At 38.1% G+C, this 23,090-nt stretch overlaps 1 protein-coding gene and 1 long non-coding RNA gene across 3 annotated transcripts; one reads left to right on the top strand and one right to left on the bottom strand.

Moving 5' to 3' along the window:
* On the bottom strand, positions 7,524–22,700 carry LOC107631852. Its single transcript, XR_002362185.1, has 3 exons — positions 22,691–22,700; positions 7,810–7,848; positions 7,524–7,698 (listed from the first exon to the last, which is right to left on the bottom strand). It is a non-coding gene; the product is annotated as an uncharacterized LOC107631852 (long non-coding RNA).
* On the top strand, positions 9,926–14,067 carry LOC107631836 (histone deacetylase 6). Of its 2 annotated transcripts, none has more exons than XM_016335409.2 (6): positions 9,926–10,483; positions 11,325–11,765; positions 11,861–12,003; positions 13,009–13,099; positions 13,184–13,305; positions 13,682–14,067. In XM_016335409.2, exons 1-6 carry the CDS (start codon positions 9,941–9,943, stop codon positions 13,743–13,745), a joined length of 1,404 nt encoding a protein of 467 aa, XP_016190895.1. In that variant the 5' UTR covers positions 9,926–9,940; the 3' UTR covers positions 13,746–14,067. The 2 variants fall into 2 exon arrangements, with proteins under 2 accessions (XP_016190895.1, XP_016190902.1); XM_016335416.2 differs by having other exon boundaries at positions 9,941–10,483; positions 13,685–14,067.

Raw genomic sequence — 23,090 nt, forward strand, 5'->3', positions numbered from 1 at the left:
TGATGAGCGTCACACATAATCATCACCTTCATCACGTTCTTGGGTGCGAATGGATATCTTAGAGGTGAAATAAGATGAATTGAATTGAAAATAGAAGTACTTTGCATTAATCTTTGAGGAACAGCAGAGCTCCACACCTTAATCTATGGAGTGTAGAAACTCTACCGTATGAAAATACATAAGTGAAGGTCCAGGCATGGCCGAGGTGGCCAGCCCCAAAATGTGATCACAGGATCAAAATACAATCTAGGATGCCAAATACAATAGTAAAAGGTCCTATTTATAGTAAACTAGCTACTAGGGTTTACATGAGTAAGTAATTGATGCATAAATCCACTTCCGGGGCCCACTTGGTGTGTGTTTGGGCTGAGCTTGAGTGTTGCACGTGTAGAGGTCCTTCTTGGAGTTGAACGCCAGCTTTTGTGCCAGTTTGGGCGTTCAACTCTGGTTTTGGCTCCTTTTCTGGCGCTGGACACCAGATTTGGGCAAAGAGCTGGCGTTGAACACCAGTTTGCGTCATCTATTCTTGGCCAAAGTATAGACTATTATATATTTCTGGAAAGCCCTGGATGTCTACTTTCCAACGCAATTGAAAGCGCGCCATTTCGAGTTCTGTAGCTCCAGAAAATCCACTTTGAGTGCAGGGAGGACAGAATCCAATAGCATCAGCAGTCCTTCTTCAACCTCTGAATCTGATTTCTGCTCAAGTCCCTCAATTTCAGTTAGAAAATACCTGAAATCACAGAAAAACACACAAACTCATAGTAAAGTCCAGAAATGTAAATTTAACATGAAAACTAATGAAAACATCCCTAAAAGTAACTAGATCCTACTAAAAACAATGTCAAAAAGCGTATAAATTATCCGCTCATCAGGGACCTGAGCAAAAATCTGATTCAGAGGCAGAAAAAGGAATGCAGATGCTGTTGGATTCTGACCTACCTGTATTCGAAGTGAATTTTCTGGAGCTACAGAAGTTCAATTGGCGCGCCCTTAATTGCGTTGGAAAGTAGACATCCTGGGCTTTCCAGCAACATATAATAGTCCATACTTTACTCGAGATTTGATGGCCCAAACTGGCGTTCAAAATCAGCCTAAAATATCTTGGCGTAAAACGACCAAACTAGCACCAGAATTGGAGTTGAATGCCCAAACTGGCACTAAAGCTGGCGTTTAACTCCAGGAACAACCTAAGCATGAAAAAGCTTCAATGCTCAGTCCAAGCACACACCAAGTGGGCCCCGGAAGTGGATTTCTGCACTATCTGCACTTAGTTACTCATTTTCTGTAAACCCTAGTTACTAGTTTAGTATAAAAATTACTTTTAGAGATTTACTTTTTGTTCTTTTTGACCATCTTTGGAACTTGTATGTTCACGTTTGGGGGCTAGCCTCACGGCCATGCCTAAACCTTTTTCACTTATGTATTTTTGTAAGTCCTATATATATGGCCATGGATTCCTTACTCCTACATTTTTATAGGTGTATCATTAACCATCATTAAAATAATTACAATATAGACCCCTTTTTTTAAAAAAAAATCACTAATTGGATTTTGATCCCTCAAATTATTGGTTTTTTAACTTTTTTCCTTTTCCTTTCATTCTCACATTAGAGGCATTCAGAGAAGAGAAGGTCTACTAGGTTTTTCATCCAATTTCAATTCCTGTATTTCTCTCTTCCTCTTCCTCTACTACAAATCTCATTAGCATATCCTCGCCGCTGCAACCTGCCGCCACCGCACAACCTGCCGCCACCGCGCAAGACGACGCCGCCACGGAAGACGCTGCCCCCGCTGCGAAAGACGCTCCCCCACTGTGCAAGACGCTTCCCCCGTCGCGCAAGATGCTTCCGCCTCCGTCGTTGCCTCAACGCTTGGAGGTTAGTTAATCATTATGCCTTTTCAATTCATGGATCCCTTTTCTTCCTCTCCCTCTGTCCTTAAAAAACCTAAATACTGGCTTACATTTTTTGCTACTGTCCCGCCACTCAGTTTTAGCACTTACTATGTATCTAAAGCTAAACAAGCAGGTTAATCCTCATGGGTGATCCAATTCTCAGAACATGATGAGTCATGTTAATAAAAACAACTAAAAAAAACTTTTTGTATGTGATAACTGATGAAATTATTGTTTTTACTGCTATTGCAGCTACTATTTCAAAGATATATACACCATACAAATCAAGGAATTAGAAGGATACAATTGGTTTTTGGTTCCATCGAATTCTGATTTTGGTCCACTCCCTGCGATTGTTAATCTTGTGATTGTGCCACTACTTGATTGTTAATTTTGGTTCTGGTTCAATAGAATTTTAATTTTCTTACTGATGCAGAGGTACATAAAGCAGAACAATGACGTTTCCCTCCATGCACCATTTTACCCATTTTGAATATCATAAAATCTATGCATGCTTATGTTTTCTTGTTCTTAATGCTCCAGGCTTTACAGAATTATTTTGCTGCTTTAGTCTATTCTGTAAACACTAGCTTTGATTCTCTACTGGAGTCACTACTTGCCAGCGCCAAGCCTTCACCACAGTCAGGTGGCATTCCCAAACAAGCGTTGCACTCAATAGCTCATTGTGTGGCTGTTATATGCCTTGCTGCTGGGGATCAGAAGTGTTCGTTCACAGTGAAAATACTGACAGACATTCTCAAGGATGATAGCAATTCTAACTCTGTATGTTCTCTAGTTTTTCGGCTACATAGAAATATTTTGCTAATAATCTGTTTCCCTGTCACCTTACTTTTGCAGCCTTCCCCAATTAAATCTTGTTTAAAATATGTATGATGAACTGCTGAATCTTTATTGCTGTTTTGGTATTTTATTTATTTAAAATTTTTCGTGGCTAGTCTGATATGATGTCCTTAAAATTTGTAGTATTTTACGCTATCCCTGGAATTTAATAGATACCATAACTTCAGGATATCTTTTCAATATATTGTGGAATGAATTTGTCCAACAATTTCCATTATACATCCTCATGACTTACTCTTTTAGATTGTTTCAGCACTTCCTTGTGTATTAATCATATTTTCATTTTCCATTTTAAAGGCTAAGCAGCACCTTGCCCTTCTATGTTTGAGAGAGATTGGTAGGAGGAAGGATCTTAGTGCACATGCATATAAAAAATTAGTTATGTGGGAGTATCATTAGCCAACATTAAAATAATTACAAAATATACTCCATTTTTTTTTGAAAAACTTACTAATTAGATTTTGATCCCACAAATTTTTTGTTTTTTAATTTTTTCCCTTTTCTTTTTTATTTCAGATTCAAAAGCATCCAGAGAAGAGAAGCAGCTAGGTTTTTCATCCAATTTCAATCCCTGACATTCTCATCCTCTTCCTCTGCTGCAAATCTCGTTCGCATATCCTCGCCGCCACAACACGCCTCCGCCGCCGCCGCAACCTGCTGCCGCCGCCGCGCAAGACACTGCCGCAATGATTATGTCTTTTCAATTCATGGATGCCTTTTCTCTTCCTCTCCCTCTGTCGTTTCTCTCGTCTGCTGATGAACGGATAATTTATACCCTTTTGGCATTGTTTTTACATAGTTTTTAGTATATTTTAGTTAATTTTTATTATATCTTTATTAGTTTTTATTCAAAAATTATATTTCTGGACTTTACTATGAGTTTGTGTGTTTTTCTGTGATTTCAGGTATTTTCTGGTTGAAATTGAGGGACCTGAGCAAAAATCTGATTCAGAGGCTGAAAAAGAAATGCAGATGCTGTTGGATTCTGAGCTCCCTGCATTCGAAGTGGATTTTCTGGAGCTACAGAAGCCCAATTGGTGCGCTCTCAATTGCGTTAGAAAGTAGACATCCTGGGCTTTCCAGAAATATATAATAGTCCATACTTTGCTCGAGATTTGATGCCCCAAACTGGCGTTCAAAGTCAACATAAAATATCTTGGCGTAAAATGCCCAAACTGGCACCAGAATTAGAGTTAAATGCCCAAACTGGCACTAAAGCTGGCGTTTAACACCAGGAACAGCCTAAGCACAAAAAAGCTTCAATGCTCAGCCCAAGCACGCACCAAGTGGGCCCCGAAAGTGGATTTCTGTACCATCTGCACTTAGTTACTCATTTTCTGTAAACCCTAGTTACTAGTTTAGTATAAAAACTACTTTTAGAGATTTACTTTTTGTTCTCTTTGACCATCTTTGGAACTTGTATGTTCACGTTTGGGGGCTGGCCTCATGGCCATGCCTAGACCTTTTTCACTTATGTATTTTCGACGATGGAGTTTCTACACCCCATAGATTAAGGTGTGGAGCTCTGCTGTTCTTCATGAATTAATGCAATTACTACTATTTTCTATTCAATTCACACCTACTTCTTCTCCAAGCTATACTCTTGTTCTTAATTTAGTGAAGTCAGAATGAAGGGGTAACCCATAACAATCACCCAATCTTCGTTACTCGCTTAGCCAAGATCGCGTGCCTGACAACCACAAAGCGATCTACATGATGTTCAACGTAGTCATTGGACGACAGCCGGAGTATATTCTCTTAGGTCCTTAATCAATGATTCACGTTGCCTCTCCTGACAATAGAGTAACTGAATCTGAGATTAGAACCTTCGTGATATAGACTAGAACCATTGGCAGCATTCCTGAGATTCGGAAAGTCTAAACCTTGTCTGTGGTATTCCGAATAGGATCTGGGAAGGGATGACTGTGACGAGCTTCAAACCTGCGAATGTTGGGCGCAGTGATAGTGTGCAAAAGGACATTGGTCCTATTCCGACGCTAGCGGGAACCGACAGATGATTAGCCGTGCGATGACAGCGTATATGGATTTGTTTTCATCCGAGAGGATCATACTACTTGCCATGGAAGGAGGTAACACATGGTTGGAAGAATGCAATAGGAAAACAGAGGTTCAGAAGCAACAAAGCATCTCCATACGCTTATCTGAAATTCCCACCAATCAATTACATAAGTATCTCTATCTTATTTTATATTTTATTTATATTTTAATTATCAAAACCTCATAACCATTTAAATCCGCCTGACTGAGATTTACAAGGATGACCATAGCTTGTTTCAAACCGACAATCTCCGTGGGATCGATCCTTACTCACGTAAAGGTATTACTTGGATGACCTAGTACACTTGCTGGTTAGTTACGCGGAGTTGTGAAGAAGTGTTGAGATCACGTTATACACACCAAGTTGTTGGCGCCGTTTAATTAATAACAAACAATTTGCGTACCATCAGCTCATTTTCGCAGCGCAATCCGTATTAGCTAAAAATGGATGTGCATGTTGGTTTTGATATGTTCTGTCCTTGTCTTGTTGATTGCATGAATGGTGGGGAGTGAGGGACCTACATTTAGAATTTTTTCCTCCCTTTCACTCTCTTTGATTTGATTTGCAATGATTTTGTAGGAATCGGAGTGCCAAAAATCTGTATGGTTATGCTGCGGAGGAAGCTCTTGGGTAGGATGGGATCGACCTGATTGTTGACCCCCAGAAATTTTGCCTTGGCTGATCATACTGTAGTGAAAATACTGTAGGGATAGAGTTCTTCCCCGCCGTTGAATCCAATGCCCCGCAGTTTTGCATTGTCTTCTGACACCATAAGCTCAAAAAAAGATTGAGAATTTATGTAATTTTTTGTGTTAGAGGTTCTGTTTCAAACAAAATCTAGCTCCTTTTGATGTTGAATTTCAGTATTCCTAATTGTTGTTCCTTTTAACTGTGACTGTGAATGAACTATATTCTTTGCATTATTCACTATCACTCTGTAAATTCTGATTCTGAGACAATTTTTGACTTTGTACAGTATATCTTAGATTCTTAGTTGACTTGGGCGTGCTATGTGTTAATCTTTTCCTAATTAATGTGCAGTGCAATGGTTATGTGGTGTGGTTGTGTGCAAAGAACAAATTATTGTGCTTTTTTAAATGGAGAATACAATTGATGTGAATCTTTATGTAAATAATTAGAATTGTTCATCCATTCAGAGGCTTTAATCTGTGGTGGTTTGAGTTGTGGAGGTCCTACTCTTTTTATGCTGCATTTTCTAAATGCTACTTGGAAATATTTTATAGAATGCGGAATAGAGAAGAAAGTGAGAAAAGGGCAAAGATTAAGCATATGTTCTGAGTTGTTTGCTCATGCATGATCTTTCCAAGGTGATTGTTGCGGTCAGAAAATTCAGATTTTGTTAGTGATTTTCTTAGTCTAGAGACTTAAGAGAGATTTGCTGCCATGGGCAAATGAATTCGTTGGTCGTACTAACATTCATATGATCGGTCCTCTTGAACCCTTTGGTGGCTATTGCGAATGCTGCTTAGTTTCAGAATTTGCATTTAATTAGAGTGTGTTTGGAAACTTTAATAGTTTAATGAGATGAAATTGAATTGAATTTTAGAAAGAATTGATTTGCAATTCAATTTTCACCCCACTTCTTAAATTTGAAATAAAAAGAATTAAATGAAAAAGGAATAGTTAAAATATATGTAATATTATTATGTTATCCTCATACTGAGGGAAGGGAGAAAAGAAAAGAGAAATGGGAATATTTGAAAAATCAAATTTTGTTAGAATTAGTTTAGATATTTTAACTTTAAATTCAAATTTTATTAGGTTGAATTTATGATTTATTTTGGGCTTGAAGATGAGAATTAAAATTCTCAAAAAGTTTTAAATTCATGTAATTTTTATGTTTTAAAAGCAAGAAAAAGAATTTAATTGTCAAGAAAATTCTAATTTTATACTTTCTAAACACATTCTTAATCTTTATCCTTACTTACACCAAATGAAAAAATCTTTATCCTTACTTCATCCCACATTAACAAGTTCCTTCATAAACAATTATTAAAATATCAATCCAATTTCTCAATCAATTTCAACGAAAATATCATTAGCCTTAATTCTGTAAAAAAAAAACATAGGGCACCGTAATTACGATAAATTGATTAAATTCCTTTCCTAAGAGTTTAATTCACGATTGTATTGAAGTGGCGATCTACTATCTAAACAAGCATAACTCAATTATGATAATAACACTTGCCTCATTCCCCAACTGACGGTAAACGGGTAAATCATATATACATATACAAAGTACGTCAAGTTCCCGTATGTTTTGGCCGAAAGCTCCCCTACAGTTGCTGAGGTTTGGAAATCATTTTCAGCAACATGGTAATGGCATTCAATTTCAATGGTTTGAAACGGGGGAAATGTCTAGGTGAAAGCTTATAAAAGCAAGAAAATCAATAGCGCGCACAAAGAATAAATTCATTTTTACACATGAAATTATGCCTAGTATATTTTCATCTCATATCATACTGTAATAGTCATCTTCATCACCTATCCCATGAAACACAATATGGCTAATACAAATACGAAGAAAGATGAAAGCTCCATTGCAAAGGCTCCCCAACTAATAACACCAGAATGTTTTAGAATGCTTGGAATGGCAATGTTTCTAATAGTTGAGAATCTAGTCAAGAACTTAGCTAAATTCACCTAGCTGCTCTATAATTCATCAGACCACAAAACAAAAAGTTAAATGATTAATAACCTTGGCTCGGTATACAATCTTATCTTTTTTTCTTCTTAAATTATTTTTCAATTAATGCTTGAATAATAACAATTTACCTGCTATCAGATTCAGAAAATACAGAACAACCATTAGACCCTGCAAAGAACAGCAGAGGCATTGGGAGTAGCACATATGTTATAGCTGCAAGAGATCAAAACACCAAATGTAATAACAAACCAGGAATGTTCGGTCACATTAACATCTCATTCCCTTAAATCTTCAAGAAATAAATACAGAGATGCTTTATCTCACCACTTAGCATCGACCACCAATTATTATACAAAGCACATGCTTATCACATAACACATATGCAACTAGGTAAGCAACAATTACTTTGTTACCAATAAGATGTGATGCATTTATTAACAATGAGAAGAACACGGACCAAAATTTTCAAGACAATTTCCCCAGAGACTAAGATTGCCAAAAAGGCAAGTTTTCCCGTGCTCAGGCAAGAACGCAAATATCCTGGTCAGTCTGCCATCTCCAACTTACCTCATGTTACACAGAAAAAAGGGCTGGAGCAAGAAATCTCATTACCATAATTCTATATAGATATTAAATCAGAAAAAAATACTAAATCAAAACCAATTCTAATTTCTAACAAAGCTGTCATAGATAAGATGAAGGTGTAAACCAACCACACTGATATTCAAAAGTTTGGTTTTATTCTATCACAGTGCCTGCTGCATAAACACAGAAAAAGAAAATCTAGTGATTTGAGATCAGCATCAGGTAAGTCCAATGCAATATTAAAACAACAAAAACAGCAGCAGCAACAGCTATGTAAATTAATGACATAACGAAGAGAACAAAGGCCATATTTTTTATGAGATAGCTAAAATGCAATATGATTTCAAACCTAATTCACCTAATAGACATTACATTGTTTCAATCACAATTTGCCATACAAGATATCACTTCTCTTTATTATTGAACAAGTGAATGACATTTCCACACCTTTTCACAAACAAGCCTTTGCATATCTGAAATGGTTTAAACATATAATAGTACCTAAAAGTAAAAAACACAATCCCACGTATTATTTTTATTTTCATTTTGAGATCACGACTATTTTTAGATTATTGAAACTCTAAAACCAGCGATCAACAGTAATACGAATTGAGAATGATTTCCTGTTCATGTTCCAGAAATATACATCAATGAGTATTTCAATTGAATTATGTAGTGTTGTTGTGATATAATTAATATGACAAAAACAAAAAAGAGACACTGCTTTAGAAACAAAAATATAATTGAATGTTAGTAAAATTTAGATAGTAATTTTGCAGCTTTAGTACCACTTGTGTGTGCATGCTAGATCTGTCGAATCCTTTATTTCTCACATAAAATTGACACAAGTTTATTCGTAAGCCATAACAATATGACTTCAAAGAGAATTGAAAATTAATGTATAATATTCAGAAAAATAAATAAGCGAGACTTTGAAGAACAAAATCAAAAGCTTAAAGGACAACTGCACATTTGAATTAAACAAAGAGTACGTAAGCAATTAAAGGAGATTAAAACACATAAAGGGGCAATTAACAATAAAATATATCGTATACAAGAGATATGGTGAAAATGATACCTAATAGAAAATTAGGTTGCGACGGCAGGAGAAGCGAGTTGCGCGGCGGCGGGGAAGCGGGTTGCGCGGCATCAGGGGAAGCTGGTTGCGGCGACAGCTGAAGCGAACGTGAGAGACTGCGGAGGGAGAGAAAGAGAAAATAGCAACGATGATTGAAAGAGGGAGAAAATTCTAACAGAACAAATGTCTCACCACTACTTTGAATCTGAAATTTAAAAAAAAAAAGAAAAGTGTGTAAAAAAATAATTAAAAGGGTTAATATTTAATTATTGGTTTTTCCAAAAATAAAAAATGGAGTTCTTTTTATAATTATTTTAATGTTGACTAATGATACGTGGGAGTAAAGAATCCATTGCCTATATATATTAGTAGTAGATATTGAATTTATAGAAACCATGGTCCAACATTGATGGTTAAGATTTTGGAGACAAATCTACTTATTTTAGACATCAAATCGAAACTTCACTCCTCAAAATTGTGTTAATTAACATTAAAAACAAAATGACAAGGTAGATTCTTCACTTGAGGCAAAACCTAGACACGTATACATAAGTGTAGTCAGTGTATCTGGTATATAGTGGGCGAGTCCCTTGAAACAGAGAAAACAAAGAAAAACCCAAAGCGGCGAGTTGAAACTTAGTTGAAAACCCCAAACCTGAAACCTAACGCTAGCAGCATCAGCGTGCCCTCGGTATTCCAAATCTAGGCCCTAGCATTATACATTATACAATCGAAGGTATAAATAAATTAGAGAAGGGCATTGGAATTGGATCTGAATAAGAGAGGAGAGTGATGGGGATAGAAGAAGAGAGTGGGGCGTCGCTGCCCGGCGGGCAGGACGGGAAGAAAAGAAGAGTTACGTACTTCTACGAACCCAGCATCGGAGACTACTACTACGGTCAGGGTCACCCAATGAAGCCACACCGAATCCGGATGGCTCACAACCTCATCGTTCACTACTCCCTCCACCGCCGCATGGAGATCAACCGCCCTTTCCCCGCCGCCCCCGACGATATCAGGCGTTTTCACTCCGATGACTACGTCGACTTCCTCGCCTCCGTCTCCCCCGACACCCTCGCTGACCCCGCCTTCTCCCGCCACCTCAAGCGCTTCAACGTCGGGGAGGACTGTCCTGTTTTCGATGGATTGTTCCCCTTCTGCCAGGCCTCCGCCGGCGGCTCTATCGGCGCCGCCGTCAAGCTCAACCGCCAGGACGCTGATATCGCTGTCAATTGGGCTGGTGGCCTCCACCATGCTAAGAAGTCCGAAGCCTCTGGATTCTGTTACGTCAACGACATTGTCCTCGGTATTCTCGAGCTTCTCAAATATCACAGGGTAACCAACACTCTCTTCTTCACTTCACATGCTTATTTCTTTGCTTGTGTTGAACAATTATACATGGATTTTAATTTTAATTTACTACCTAACCATGATTTTGCAACACCTGTTACTTGAGGAATGAAACTTATTTTCCACACTTGTTATTTTATTTTATTTTATTTTTACCGTTTGGGGCATTTCGTTAAGGGTTTAGGGCCATTTCCTTTGGGCACTGGTCAACAATTTTTTTGATTAATTGTTGGTACAATTTCGGGTTTAAAACTTTAAATGGTGGTTACAGGTGAAATATTTTCCGTGGCGAACCCTGATATTGTATGTCTCACGGTTTAAAACATTTGAATTATGAGCTAAGCAAGCTTCTCATGAATTGTAGACGCATTTATGTTGTGTTTCTGAACTCCATTTATGGCCAGTGTTGATGGTCTAGGACTGGCTTATCCAATCAAGCATTGGAAACGTGGCCGTTCCACGAGACCGTGTACATTTCCATTCTGATTTTGATTCCACAGTAATCACTTCTGCACATCAACTGTGGTTACTAAAAAGAAAAACATTCCACAGTATTGGGAGGCTGTACTTTTAATGCTTGTTGGACATGTGGTTACAGCTACGATTTGCTCTGCTCCTTTTTACTTATCCTATTCGGTTTTAAATTACACAACATTATACCTTTTTCTTATTCGCAGCATTTCTTCTTGTTAAATTTCAAACTACATTTTTACTTGTACAGAAACTCAGTGTCTTCTAAAGTTGTAATATAGATGCTTGTTTTGTTATTGTGTTTCTTTTTTACTGAATATATTTTCTCACCATCTGTTTTTATGTTTTTTACCAGCGTGTATTGTATGTTGATATTGATGTTCACCATGGTGATGGTGTTGAGGAGGCCTTTTATACAACTGATAGGGTAATGACGGTGTCTTTTCACAAGTTTGGGGACTTTTTCCCTGGGACTGGACACATTAAAGACGTTGGTGTTGGCTCAGGAAAGAATTATGCTATCAATGTCCCGTTAAATGATGGAATGGATGATGAGAGTTTCCGGGCTCTGTTTCGACCTATCATTCAAAAAGTCATGGAAGTTTATCAACCTGATGCCGTCGTTCTTCAATGTGGAGCTGATTCTTTGTCTGGCGACAGGTTGGGTTGCTTCAATTTGTCTGTGAAAGGTCATGCAGATTGCCTTCGCTTCCTTAGATCTTTCAATGTTCCTCTAATGGTGTTGGGTGGGGGAGGATATACAATTCGGAACGTTGCTCGTTGTTGGTGTTATGAGGTTCTTTCTTTCTCTTCTTGGGAAGAATTATGAATAAGGCACTTTTGCACTAATTTAATGTACTTATTTTATTACATGCTCTTTCGTTGTTTTAGACAGCAGTCGCAGTAGGAGTGGAGCCTGATAATAAGTTACCTTATAATGAATATTATGAGTATTTTGGCCCAGATTATACTCTTCATGTGGATCCAAGCAACATGGAGAATCTAAACACGGCCAAGGATATGGAAAAAATAAGGTGTGTTTACTATCAATTTGTTTTTGGCTTTATTTTTCTGATTTCAATTTTATTTTTCATAATTATTGAAACAAAGGACATGATATTTATGAACTCAATTACTTTAATGCATTAATTTCTGCTGTATCTAAAGTCGTATCATTTTCATAAATGACGATGTTTCACAAAATCTTATAAATAGTTGCGTGGCCATGCTATGGTGGTTGTCATAATTGCTGCATTCTTGTCAAATATGAAATCATATTGTATTATCTTTTGCTTAATATATTTGTCAAAGCCAAAGTTGTGGCCTCTGTATATGTTAGAGGACACTGGCCAGGGACCAAACCATATCAAAGTTTAAGCTTCCATCATTTCGCTACTTAGAATGCTGTTTCATTCTTTCAACATGGAGCTTCATGTATGTGACTTTGTTGTCATGTTTGAATGAGAGATTTGCCTTTTGTTCTCATGTTTGAATGAGAGATTTGCCTTTTGTTCTCATGCACATGTTAATTTTCTGCTCAGGTTGATTGCTTGAATTCCCATGATGCAAAATGGAGTTCAAAAGAAAGGCCATAAATCGTTCCAGAAAACAAAATAAAAGAGTTAAAGAAAAAGCCCATACATAATATTAAATGCAATCACTTTAATGTGTTACATATGCTGCATACAAATCACGGAATTTTCTCAAATGATGATGACTGGTTGCATAGACATGCTTTGCACCTTGAATGTTGTTTTTTATGTTGTGAAGAGATATCAGATTACCTGGACTTAAATATTTATGTGCACTTTGGGCAGCATGGAAGTTGTTCCTCTAATCCTCTATGTGCTACTGTCTCTCATGTATTTTGAATGCGTTTCAATCTGTCCAACATGGACTTTGTGTATGTGATCATTTTTTAAATGAGTGATTTTCCTTTTCATTATCGTGTCATGGGTTTTACCTTGCTTCTGGAGTTGCTTGCATTCCCATGAAGTAAATGTTGACCGAATTTTCTTACCTTCTATTTGATCTTCCAGGAACACACTACTAGAACAGATTTCCAGGCTTCCACATGCTCCCAGTGTTCCTTTTCAGACAACACCATCAACCATACCAGTTCCAGAAGTGGTTTGTGCTTTGTAAAGTTGCAGTTATTGTCCTTTATCCTTGTCATTTTCCACTTTTTGTTTGACGTATTAATTATGGATTCAGGCAGAAGAGGACATGGAGAGAAGACCAAAACCTCGCATATGGAGTGGTGATGATTATGATTCTGATCATGATGAAGACGAAAAGGCTAATATAAAGTCCTCAAACTTAAATGACTATATGAGGTATCAGTTATGTATTTGATTAAAACTTGAGCACAAAACCATTTAGTATATTAGTCCCTTTTGCTACATGGGCATGTTTTGGGACAGGTTAGATCCCTAAAGTCAATAAGTTTATAAAATGTCATCCTTCAATTGTTTGTTGGACTGAAGTTATTGATCCAAAGATAGTTAACCACTCATAACTTGCTTTACAAATTTTCTTACTTTAGAGTATATATAGTTGCATACTCATCTTTAGAGACAAAAATCTGTGATTACATCCTTAGGGTATGCAATCACAGCTTTATGCAAAATTCTTCTAGCCATTCTAAATTAATTTAGTACTTGTTTTGTTCTTTGCTGACATACTAAGAAACAAACATGCCACTCTTTGCAGCAGGGATGTTACAGATGATATGGAAGAGGAGAAACCGGTGCCTCCACCACATGGATGCTGCTGATACATAGAAAAGAGCCTATTGTACCAACATGTTTATATTGTATGAACGTGAATGATGGCAATTAGGGGTGGAGGCCATTACTGTGAGTTACATGATTGCAATAGCAACTCTTGATAAAGCGAATAGTAGTATTTATCATTGATGACATTGTGCAGATATATTTTTTTGCTTTAGTCTGCTTGGTGGTAATTTTGGCCCCTTTGGGTCATAAAATGAGGTTCCCGTATAATTGCTTAAATACCCTGTTTCTAATTTTGTATATTTACAACGAGGTAGCCGGTCATTTTGAGTACAATGCTTAGAAAATGTTTCCTTGTAGCATTATTTCTCACGTTTCTCGTGATTATTTTAAATGCACTTTTTTCGCTCAAGTGGAAAAGCATTGTATATATAATTATATAGAGTACTTTCGCTATATATTCAAGTTTTTTTTGGCAATTAAGTCCAACCAAGTTGATTTAAACTTAACGAAAACTAGTTTCATTAGCGAGAGCGTCTTAAGATGCACCTACAAAACCAAATTTGTATCTTGCGCTTCTTTGCATTCTTTTTTGTTTTTTGCGTTTCTTCCTCATCGTCGTTCTTTTATTCTTGAGGCTGTTACTTCTTTTATTCTTGAGGCTGTTACTGCATTTTAGTTTTTCTTTTTCTCTTCGTAATTTTCAGCATTATGTATTTTTTCTTTTTTATGTTTTTATTTTTATTAAGTGGGTAAAATTACTAAAATAAGAATTATGAGAAGGTGGAACAAGGAGAAGATGAACAAGAAAAGAAGATGATGATGGAGATGAGAATGGGTAGGAGTTTTGAATTATGCAGTACTTATTAAAAAATAGTATCGAAAGTTTTTAACCGTGACATTAAGTTTCCTAATTTTGACACCGAAATTTCTTAATCGTTACATAGAAATATCTTAATTGTGTAATTTCCAACTAAATGATTTATTTTTCTTATCATTGAACAAGTAGGGTGGTGTTTCGAGGGCTACCTGAAACAGTGATTTGGGTTTGAACGTGAGGTCTAGACTCTTTCTGAGGCAGCATCCGACTTGTGCTAGTGCTGAGGTGCCGTCGTCTAAGTTCCTCGTGAGGAGGTGGGGGGTGGTACCTGCAAGAGACTCCTATGCTTAAGTTAGCAAGGGCTTTAGGTAGGTTTTTAGTAGATTGGGGCGTAAATATACCTAAAGGGTGTCAGTATATTTATAATAGAATAGGTAACCACCTTTTGGAGTAGTTTCACCTTTATCGGTGGATAACCGTTCCCTTTATCTTGGGAGTTTGTTAGAGTCTATCTTTTAGTGGAGATAGAGATAGTAGGAGAGATTCGGGGAGACCGTTACCTATTTGGATAAGTAAAACTGGACCTGACCTCTTAAGAGGTTGGGTAAGCTGGAGAGGCCATCCTTTTTGGGTGGGCCTTTTATCCTTATTGGACCTAGCTTCGCCGTGGGTTAGTGTGTGAACAGTGCCCCTGCTTGAATCCGAGCTTTCCATGAGGTCAGGTCCAAGCATTCGTGGCTTCAGTTTCTATCATCGGGTACGCTGCCTTCAAGAGGTCAGGCACTCGACGTGTTTCAAAATTTTAAAACGTTGCCTCTTTAATGATATGGCAAACGTTTCGTGGCATTTTCCTAGGAATCCGCACATGGCTTTAAAGAAGTGTGAAATGTCCCTTTTGTCCCTTCTTTCTTATAAAAGCCTCATCTCTTCCTTCTTTTTCGTTTCTGAAACGCTTTGCATTTCATTAGTTCTTTCCTAAAAAAACTCATTTCCTTTATTCTTGCTTCGTAACCGTTTCTCAGTTTCAAGATTTCTCCATCTTGATTCTTTTAAAGATTTCTTGGCACTTTGAAGAGAAATGTTCTGAGTTTTCTTGTTGCTTGACGTGGCTTTTCATTTTAGCATTTCATCAAGGTTGGTGCTTTTATCCTTTTTTTTTGGGTTTTTTTGTCTTTCGATTGTTCTGAGTACTTCTATTTGCTTGTTTTGGATGATACATTGAGTTAGTGTTTTTGAAATGTTGACGAAGACTTTTGCTTTTCCTTTTTACATTGTCTATATTTGTTGTGTTCTGAAATTTATTGAAAAACTGTTGCTGTTTCGTTACTATGGATCATAATTGTGTTGTTCCCAAATGGTGTTACTTTTTGCTATTTCAGAAGTGTGCCATTTCTAACTCTTGATTTTGCTTGTGAAAAAGAAACCATTTGAAATCGTATATTCCACACTATTTGTTGAAAACCCGATTTCTTTTGTTTGGTGTCCGACTTCTTTATGACGATTTGTTTGTTGCATTTGTAGGTATAGCTTTATGTCTCGATCTGTTATTCACAACATGTTTACCAAAGTCCCCTCTCATGTGACCTGGGTAGATATTTCTGTTCTTACTCCCGTTCCCGTTATTGATAGTGAGTATGCCGAGACCTTCCGTAGGCACCATAGGTTATGTGAAAGTCGGGAGGATGAGAGAAATTACGAAATAGTTGTAGCTGATCCCAAGGAAATGGTATATTTTCTCCCAATAGATAAGTCAGAGTGCCCTTTCTTTTACGCCTATGATTTTTTTTCACTAAGCTATACATTTAGAACCCTTCCTTGATTCATTACCTTGAAGCAAGCTTATTTACTTTTTTTTTCACATTTTCTCTTTTTTTTTTGGGTACTTTGCGCCTTGAGCCTAGCCATGACTTTAAATGTTTTGGCTCAAGCTTTGCACGACACGGAAACACCACAACCACTTGATTGGGGAGCTCTTTGAGCTTACAATGTTTCTTTGACATTCTCCCATAAGTGGTACTCAGAGCCTTTGTCTTCTCTTTCTTAGGGGGTGCTTTGCACCTTTGAGCTTAGCTGTGACTCTAAATACTTTATTTTCAAGCATTTTCTTGATACATAAGCACCACAAGTACTTGACTTAGGGGGGCTCTTGTAGCTTATTTTCTTTCGATTTCCATAGTCAGAGGTGTTCAGAGCCTTTGGCTTCTCTTTCAACACCCTTTTTGTTAATTATTATTAATTATATTTTGCTTCTCCAAGGATTTTTTAATGATAAGGATCCCATAATAGTCCTCTAGATTAAGGCCTCAAGCAATTTGGCTCAGTAAATGTTGAACATTTCAATTAGTTTGGCCATCTAAACTCATATTGTCATGCTCTCTATATTTAACTTCTTGTTTCATTTTGTTTCTTTCTTAGCACTTGATCCTCGATTGCTTTATGAAGCAAAGCAAGCACAATTATAATTGTGGATTGTGATGAACGAGTCAGGATAGATACTTTCAATGAATCACAAATGCATTATATAAGATAGAACCAGATAACATATATGCACATAATTAAAAAAGAAGGGGGCAAATAGATTTCAACGACCTTAGTTATCATTGCCATCCTCTTCCTTATCTTCCTCATCATCCTCTTCATAACCTTTTAGGCTATGTAGAGCATAGCCTCCAATACTAAACATAGAATGGTTACTTGACCTCAAGTAACAAAGAAAAATAGTAGTAATGGACTGATGAGCGGATATTTTATACGCTTTTTAGCATCATTTTCATACTGTTTTAGTTATGTTTTGTTTAAGTTTTATTATGTTTTCATAGGTTTTGGTGCTAAATTCATATTTTTGGATTCTACTTTGAGTTGTTGTATTTTATGGTGATTTTAGGTAAATTCTGGCTGAAATCAAGGAGCTTTGGCAAAGTCTGATTCAGAGGCAAGGAAATTTGACCTCCGTACACTCAAATGAGCATTTCTAGAGCTACAAAAGGTCTAAATGATGCGCTCTTAACGGCGTTGGAAAGATAACTTCAAGAGCTTTCCAGCAATACATAATGGTTTATACTGTTCTTTGAAGGAGCCTGCCCATAATGGGCCTCGAACGCCAAGGAGCTACCCCCTGGTTGGCGTTCAACTCCCCAAGGAGACAAGCCACCGTTGAACGCCCAAGAACCACCCCATTCCTGGTGTTCAACACCCACCAAGACACGAGGCAGCGCCAATCACCCCCTAATGGGCGCTCAACGACCATTCCTCAAAGTTGGACGCCAAGCTCAGCCCAAGTACTCAACCAAAGTTGGCCCAAGGATGGATTTTCGCACCTCTAGTCTAGTCTGTCATACTTTTTTGTACTTCTTAGTTATTAGATTAGTATTTAAAGGAGAAGATCACCCATGTTTAGAATCTTCTGCGTCATCTTTACCTTTTTACATTTTACTTTCTATAAAGCATGAGCAACTAAACCTCCTAAGTTAGGGTTAAGAGCTCTACTGATTCTCATGGATTTGTTCTATTTTAATACACGTTTAATTCTATTCTCTTGTGCATTTTCGTTTTTCATCTCATGAATTGAGGGTGACCCGTGACAATCATCCTTGTTCTACATGGGTTCCGTGTGAGTCCTTCCCAGATAGCATTGAACCACAAGCTACAGAATGCACTACGGATTCCAAGAGCGTGCTTGGGCGACTTTGGATATGTGACATATAATCCCGTTGACCATGGGTTACTGAGGTTTCTGTGGCTTTAGGGCTAGAGTATGAGAAGCAGCGTTTCCTGATCCAGAAGATTCGACCTTGTCTGTGGCGTTTTGAGTAGGATCGCGAAGGGGAGTGGATTGCTTAGGTCTTTATTATTTCGTTTATGTTTCTTAACAAACAACCATCTTTTCTAATCGCCTAACTAAGATTTACAAGATATCCATTGCTTGCTCAATCCAAAAATCTCCATGGGATTTGACCCTCACTCACCTCAGGTATTACTTGGACGACCCGGTGTACTTGCTGGTTCAGTTGTGCGGAGTTCAATTTCGCACACCAAGTTTTTGGTGCCGTTGCCGGGAATTGTTCTGAGATTCACAAACTATCGGACTATCTTGTTGCTTAGATTAGGTACTTTTTAAGGTTTATTTGCTCTCTTGTTTGTGTTTTTTGTTTCTTTCAAAAAGATTTTTCAAAACCTTTATCTATTTTTGACCATTTATTTTCTTTTGATTTTCTTGTTTTGAGTCTTACGTGTTTCTTGTTTCTTTTACAAAAAAAAAAATTTTCAAAAACCTTTTCTTTTCTTTAGTAATCTTTTTTCTTTGTTTGAGTCTTGTGTCATTTTTTAAGTTTGGTGTTTTATAAACCACTATTTTATGGTTTATCTTATGCTAAATTGAGTGGTTTTTATCAAGTCTTTGCACACTTATTCATAAAATTTTCATGATTTTACAAATTCTTCCCAATTTTGTTCTATGATTGAAAACTTGCTTCCTACGCCTTTAAATTGTATATTTTTAATGTCCTTTTATACCATTCGATGCCGTGATCTGTGTGTTAAGTGTTTTCAGGCTTTATAGGGCAGGAATGGCTTAGAGGGTGGAAAGGAAGCTTGCAAAAATGGAAAGAACACAAGAAACAAAGGAGATGACCAGCGAGGATCAACGTGCACGCATGGCTCACGCGTGCGTGTGACTTGGAGCTTTCCACAGCGACGCATGCGCGTACTTGACGCGTACGCGTGAAAAGCGAAATTGCATGGCGACGCGTGCACGTACCTGACGCGTACGCGTGACTGACGCGTACACGTGACATGCGCCACGTGCAGAAATCACAGAAAATGCTGGGGGCGATTTTGAGCTGAGGTTGGACCCAATTTTCGGCCCAGAAACACAGACTAGAGCCGGGGGACAAGCAGAGACTCAACACACATTCACATTTACACAGTTTTAGTTTTTCTAGTTTTGAATCTTAAAGAGAAAATACTACTTCCTCTAGGGTCCTTCATATTCGTAGTTTTAGAATTTTATGCTTTTGATTTTGGATCTTGAGAAAAGTTACTACCTCCGTTGAAGTTTCTATCATTCTAGTTTGTTTCCTTATTCTCTTACTCTTTTAATCACCCTTTAACCCTGTTCAGATATCGATGTTTATGGTTTTGAAATTTATTAATGCAAAGAATTATTTTTACCTTTAATTAATTTTTTGTTATTATTTTATTTAAATTTCTATGCCTTCTTTTCTTTCCCTTTTATCGTTTATAAAAATGGCATTCATGTTAATGGAGTAGACTCCTAACTTGACTTGGGGGTTGATTAGAAGGAGACCATTGAGTTGGAATACTCAAGTGTTAATCGGAAATTTGAAATTGTTGGCTGGCTCTCTAGTCATTAATGCTAATCCTTCCATAGGAGAGAATTAGGACTTGTGAATTGGAGCTGGTTCAGGTACTTGACTTTCCTTTATTTGGTAAGGGATAACTAAGTAGAAACAATAACCTCTTACTATTACACTTGGGAAAGTCCAACAAGGATAGAACTTCCAATTAATCTTCTTCCAGTCAAGGCTTTTTACTTTTAAATATATAAAAGCTCTCATTAATTTTTATTGCTTTAATTAATAATTATTTTAATTTCCCATTCTCCAACTCTAAAAATTCTCAGAAAATTCCTGACCAATAAATTGCACCCTTTTGTCAACTCGTTGGGAGACGAATACTTTCCAGCTGAAGTTACAAATAGACTGAAGAAAGAAATTTCCTGCATTATCCAAGGCAAATCAGAGACTCTTTACGAGTATTGGGAACGTTTCAGGAGTCTCCTAGACTCATGTCCCCACCACAAGATTGACCAGTTAGTGTTGATTAGCTACTTCACACAAGGCATGAATCCTTAGGATAAGACTACATTAGATGCTGCGAGTAATGGCTCTCTGAAGAAGTACAAGATGGCGATAGAAGCATGGCAGCTGATCGCCGATCTAGCTGAGTCTACCCAGAATGCCAGGCACAGGAACAACCAAGGTGGAGAGATGACCAACATACTGAAGCAGCTATAGCTGAATCAACAACAACCTTAGCCTCCCCCACAACAATAGTGTCAACAGCTGGTTCCTCAGAGAGTGTGCGGAATATGTGCCTGCTATACTCATTACACTAATGAGTGTCCGCAGCTCCAACAAGAAGACAACACCTTGGCAGCTACCCATAATTTCTATGATCGACCGAATCAAGGATACTATCAACAAGGCGGTAATTATAACCAAGGTGGGAACTACAATCAAGTTTGGCAAGATAACTCCAACCAAGGCTGGAGAGATAATTCCAACCAGGGGTGGAGAGATAATTTCAACCAAGGATGGAGGGACAACTATAACCGAGGAGGCAGAGACAATAGTGGAAATCAGAGGTGGAACAACAACAACAACCAGCAGGACCGATATCAGCAGAACCCTTCTTACCAACAGCAAAACCAAAACCAGCCTTACCGAGCACCTCACCAAAGTCAATCCCAAGCGCCTCAGAACAACTAACAGCAGGCCCCTCAAATCACTTACCCACCTTCCTCTTCTAATGATGAGATGCTTCGCTCTCTTGCGCAAGGACACTAAGACATTTAGAATACACTCAACTCTACCATAAACGGTCTGAATGCTACTTTACAAGGTCTCATCTCCCAGATGGATTCACTATCTACCCCCAACAATCAACCTTCAAGCTCCAGTGCAATTCCTTCTCAACCTTTACCCAACCCCAAAGGTGGAATCAATGCCATCACTTTGAGGTCCGGAACCACACTGCAAGAGAGGAATCATGCAGAGCCAAGCTTAAAGGAAGACATTCAAGTTGAAGACATTGTTGAGGTAGAGGATGCTGAAGAAGAAGATGAAGTACAAGACATGGTTGAAGAAGAAGAGGCTCAACCAAGGAATGGAGTACCAAAAGAAGATGAAGTTACAAGAGAAGCCATTCCCATTCCATTTCCACACCTTGCTAGAAAATCCAGAAAGCAGATGGATCTAGACCCCAAGATGGTGGAGATCTTCAAAAAGGTTGAGGTAACGATTCCCCTTTTTGATGCCATTCGCCAGGTACTAAGTATGCTAAGTTTCTAAAAGTTTTATGCCTGAATAAAGATAAAATACATGATTTAGAAACTATCCCCCTAGGTAGCTCTATTTCTACTTTAATGGGTGCTGTACCGGAAAAATGTAGTGATCCGGGTCCATGCATGGTTACTATTACTATTGAGGGTGTACAATTTTTTGACTGCATGTGTGATTTAGGTGCGTGTGTGAGTATTATGCCATTATCTTTATATGATGCCTTGAGGCTCCCTCCCTTAAAAAGGTCGACATCACGTTTTGTTTTGGCAGATAAAAGTATAATCTCTGTGGTTGGAGTTGCTGAGGACATGCTGGTGAGCATATAGGGGCTCATATTCCCTATTAACTTCTACATCTTGGAGATGCCCCCTAATGACTCAGGAAGACGATCATCCATCCTACTTGGAAGGCCTTTTCTGAAGACTTCAAGATTCAAATTAGATGCTTTCTCAGGAACTTACTCTTTTGAAATAGATGGCAGAGCAGTGAGCTTCAACCTGGATGAAGCTATGAAGCACCCCCCGGAAGATCATTCCATCTTCCGGTGCGACATCATTGATGAGACTGTAGCTGCAGTTCACCAAGAAGAAGCAGAAGAGATGCACATGGAGCAAGGTGCAAGTGTGGGGAAACCCTCTGAGCTTACTGAAGATACCTTGCCATCACCAATGGCTCCAGAAGATCAAGTGCCAAGCCATGAGCAGAAAATGGAGTTGAAGCCCCTTCTACCCCACTTCAAGTATGCTTACCTTGAGGATAATCAGAAGCTCCCAGTTATTATTGCAAGGGAACTCACTTCCCAACAAGAGGAGCAACTGCTTAGTGTGCTGAGAAGACACAAGAAAGTAATTGGGTGGAGCTTGGCGGATATAGTAGGCATCAGCCCTCAAGTTTGTGAGCACCGGATATTTTTAGAAGAGGGAGCAAGGTCTATTCATCAACCTCAGAGGCAGTTGAACCCCACCATCTTAGAAGTTGTCAAGAAGGACGTGACCAGACTGCTTGAAGCTGATATCATCTATCCAATCTCGGATAGCGAATGGGTTACCCTAGTACAAGTGGTGCCCAAGAAATCTGGAGTAACAACAGTGAAGAATGAGCATGGAGAGCTCCTGGCAACTAAAGTGCAGAATTCCTAGAGTGTGCGCATTGATTATAGGTGCCTCAAGCAGGCTACTCGCAAGGATCACTACCCCCTACCCTTCATTGATGAGACTCTTGATCGCTTGTTAGGTAAATCACACCACTATTTTCTAGATGGTTACACTGGCTATTTTCAAATTCATATAGCTCCTGAAGATTAGGAAAAGACTACTTTTACATGTCCCTTTGGAACGTATGCATACAAGAGGATGCCTTTTGGCTTATGTAATGCACCGGCTACGTTTCAAAGATGCATGATGAGCATTTTCTCAGATTTTCTTGAGAACTGTATGGAAGTTTTCATGGATGACTTTAGTGTGTATGGTAGTTCATTTAACCTT

This window comes from Arachis ipaensis, chromosome B01, assembly GCF_000816755.2.
Source record: "Arachis ipaensis cultivar K30076 chromosome B01, Araip1.1, whole genome shotgun sequence".
NCBI classification, from domain to species: Eukaryota; Viridiplantae; Streptophyta; class Magnoliopsida; order Fabales; family Fabaceae; genus Arachis; species Arachis ipaensis.

Excerpts from the sequence above, each read along its gene's own strand:
- LOC107631836 (XM_016335409.2), top strand. The coding sequence starts at position 9,941 with ATGGGGATAGAAGAAGAGAGTGGGGCGTCGCTGCCCGGCGGGCAGGAC. Across the intron at positions 10,484-11,324 it reads AGCTTCTCAAATATCACAGG|CGTGTATTGTATGTTGATAT; the intron begins GTAACCAACACT and ends GTTTTTTACCAG. Across the intron at positions 13,100-13,183 it reads CCATACCAGTTCCAGAAGTG|GCAGAAGAGGACATGGAGAG; the intron begins GTTTGTGCTTTG and ends TTATGGATTCAG.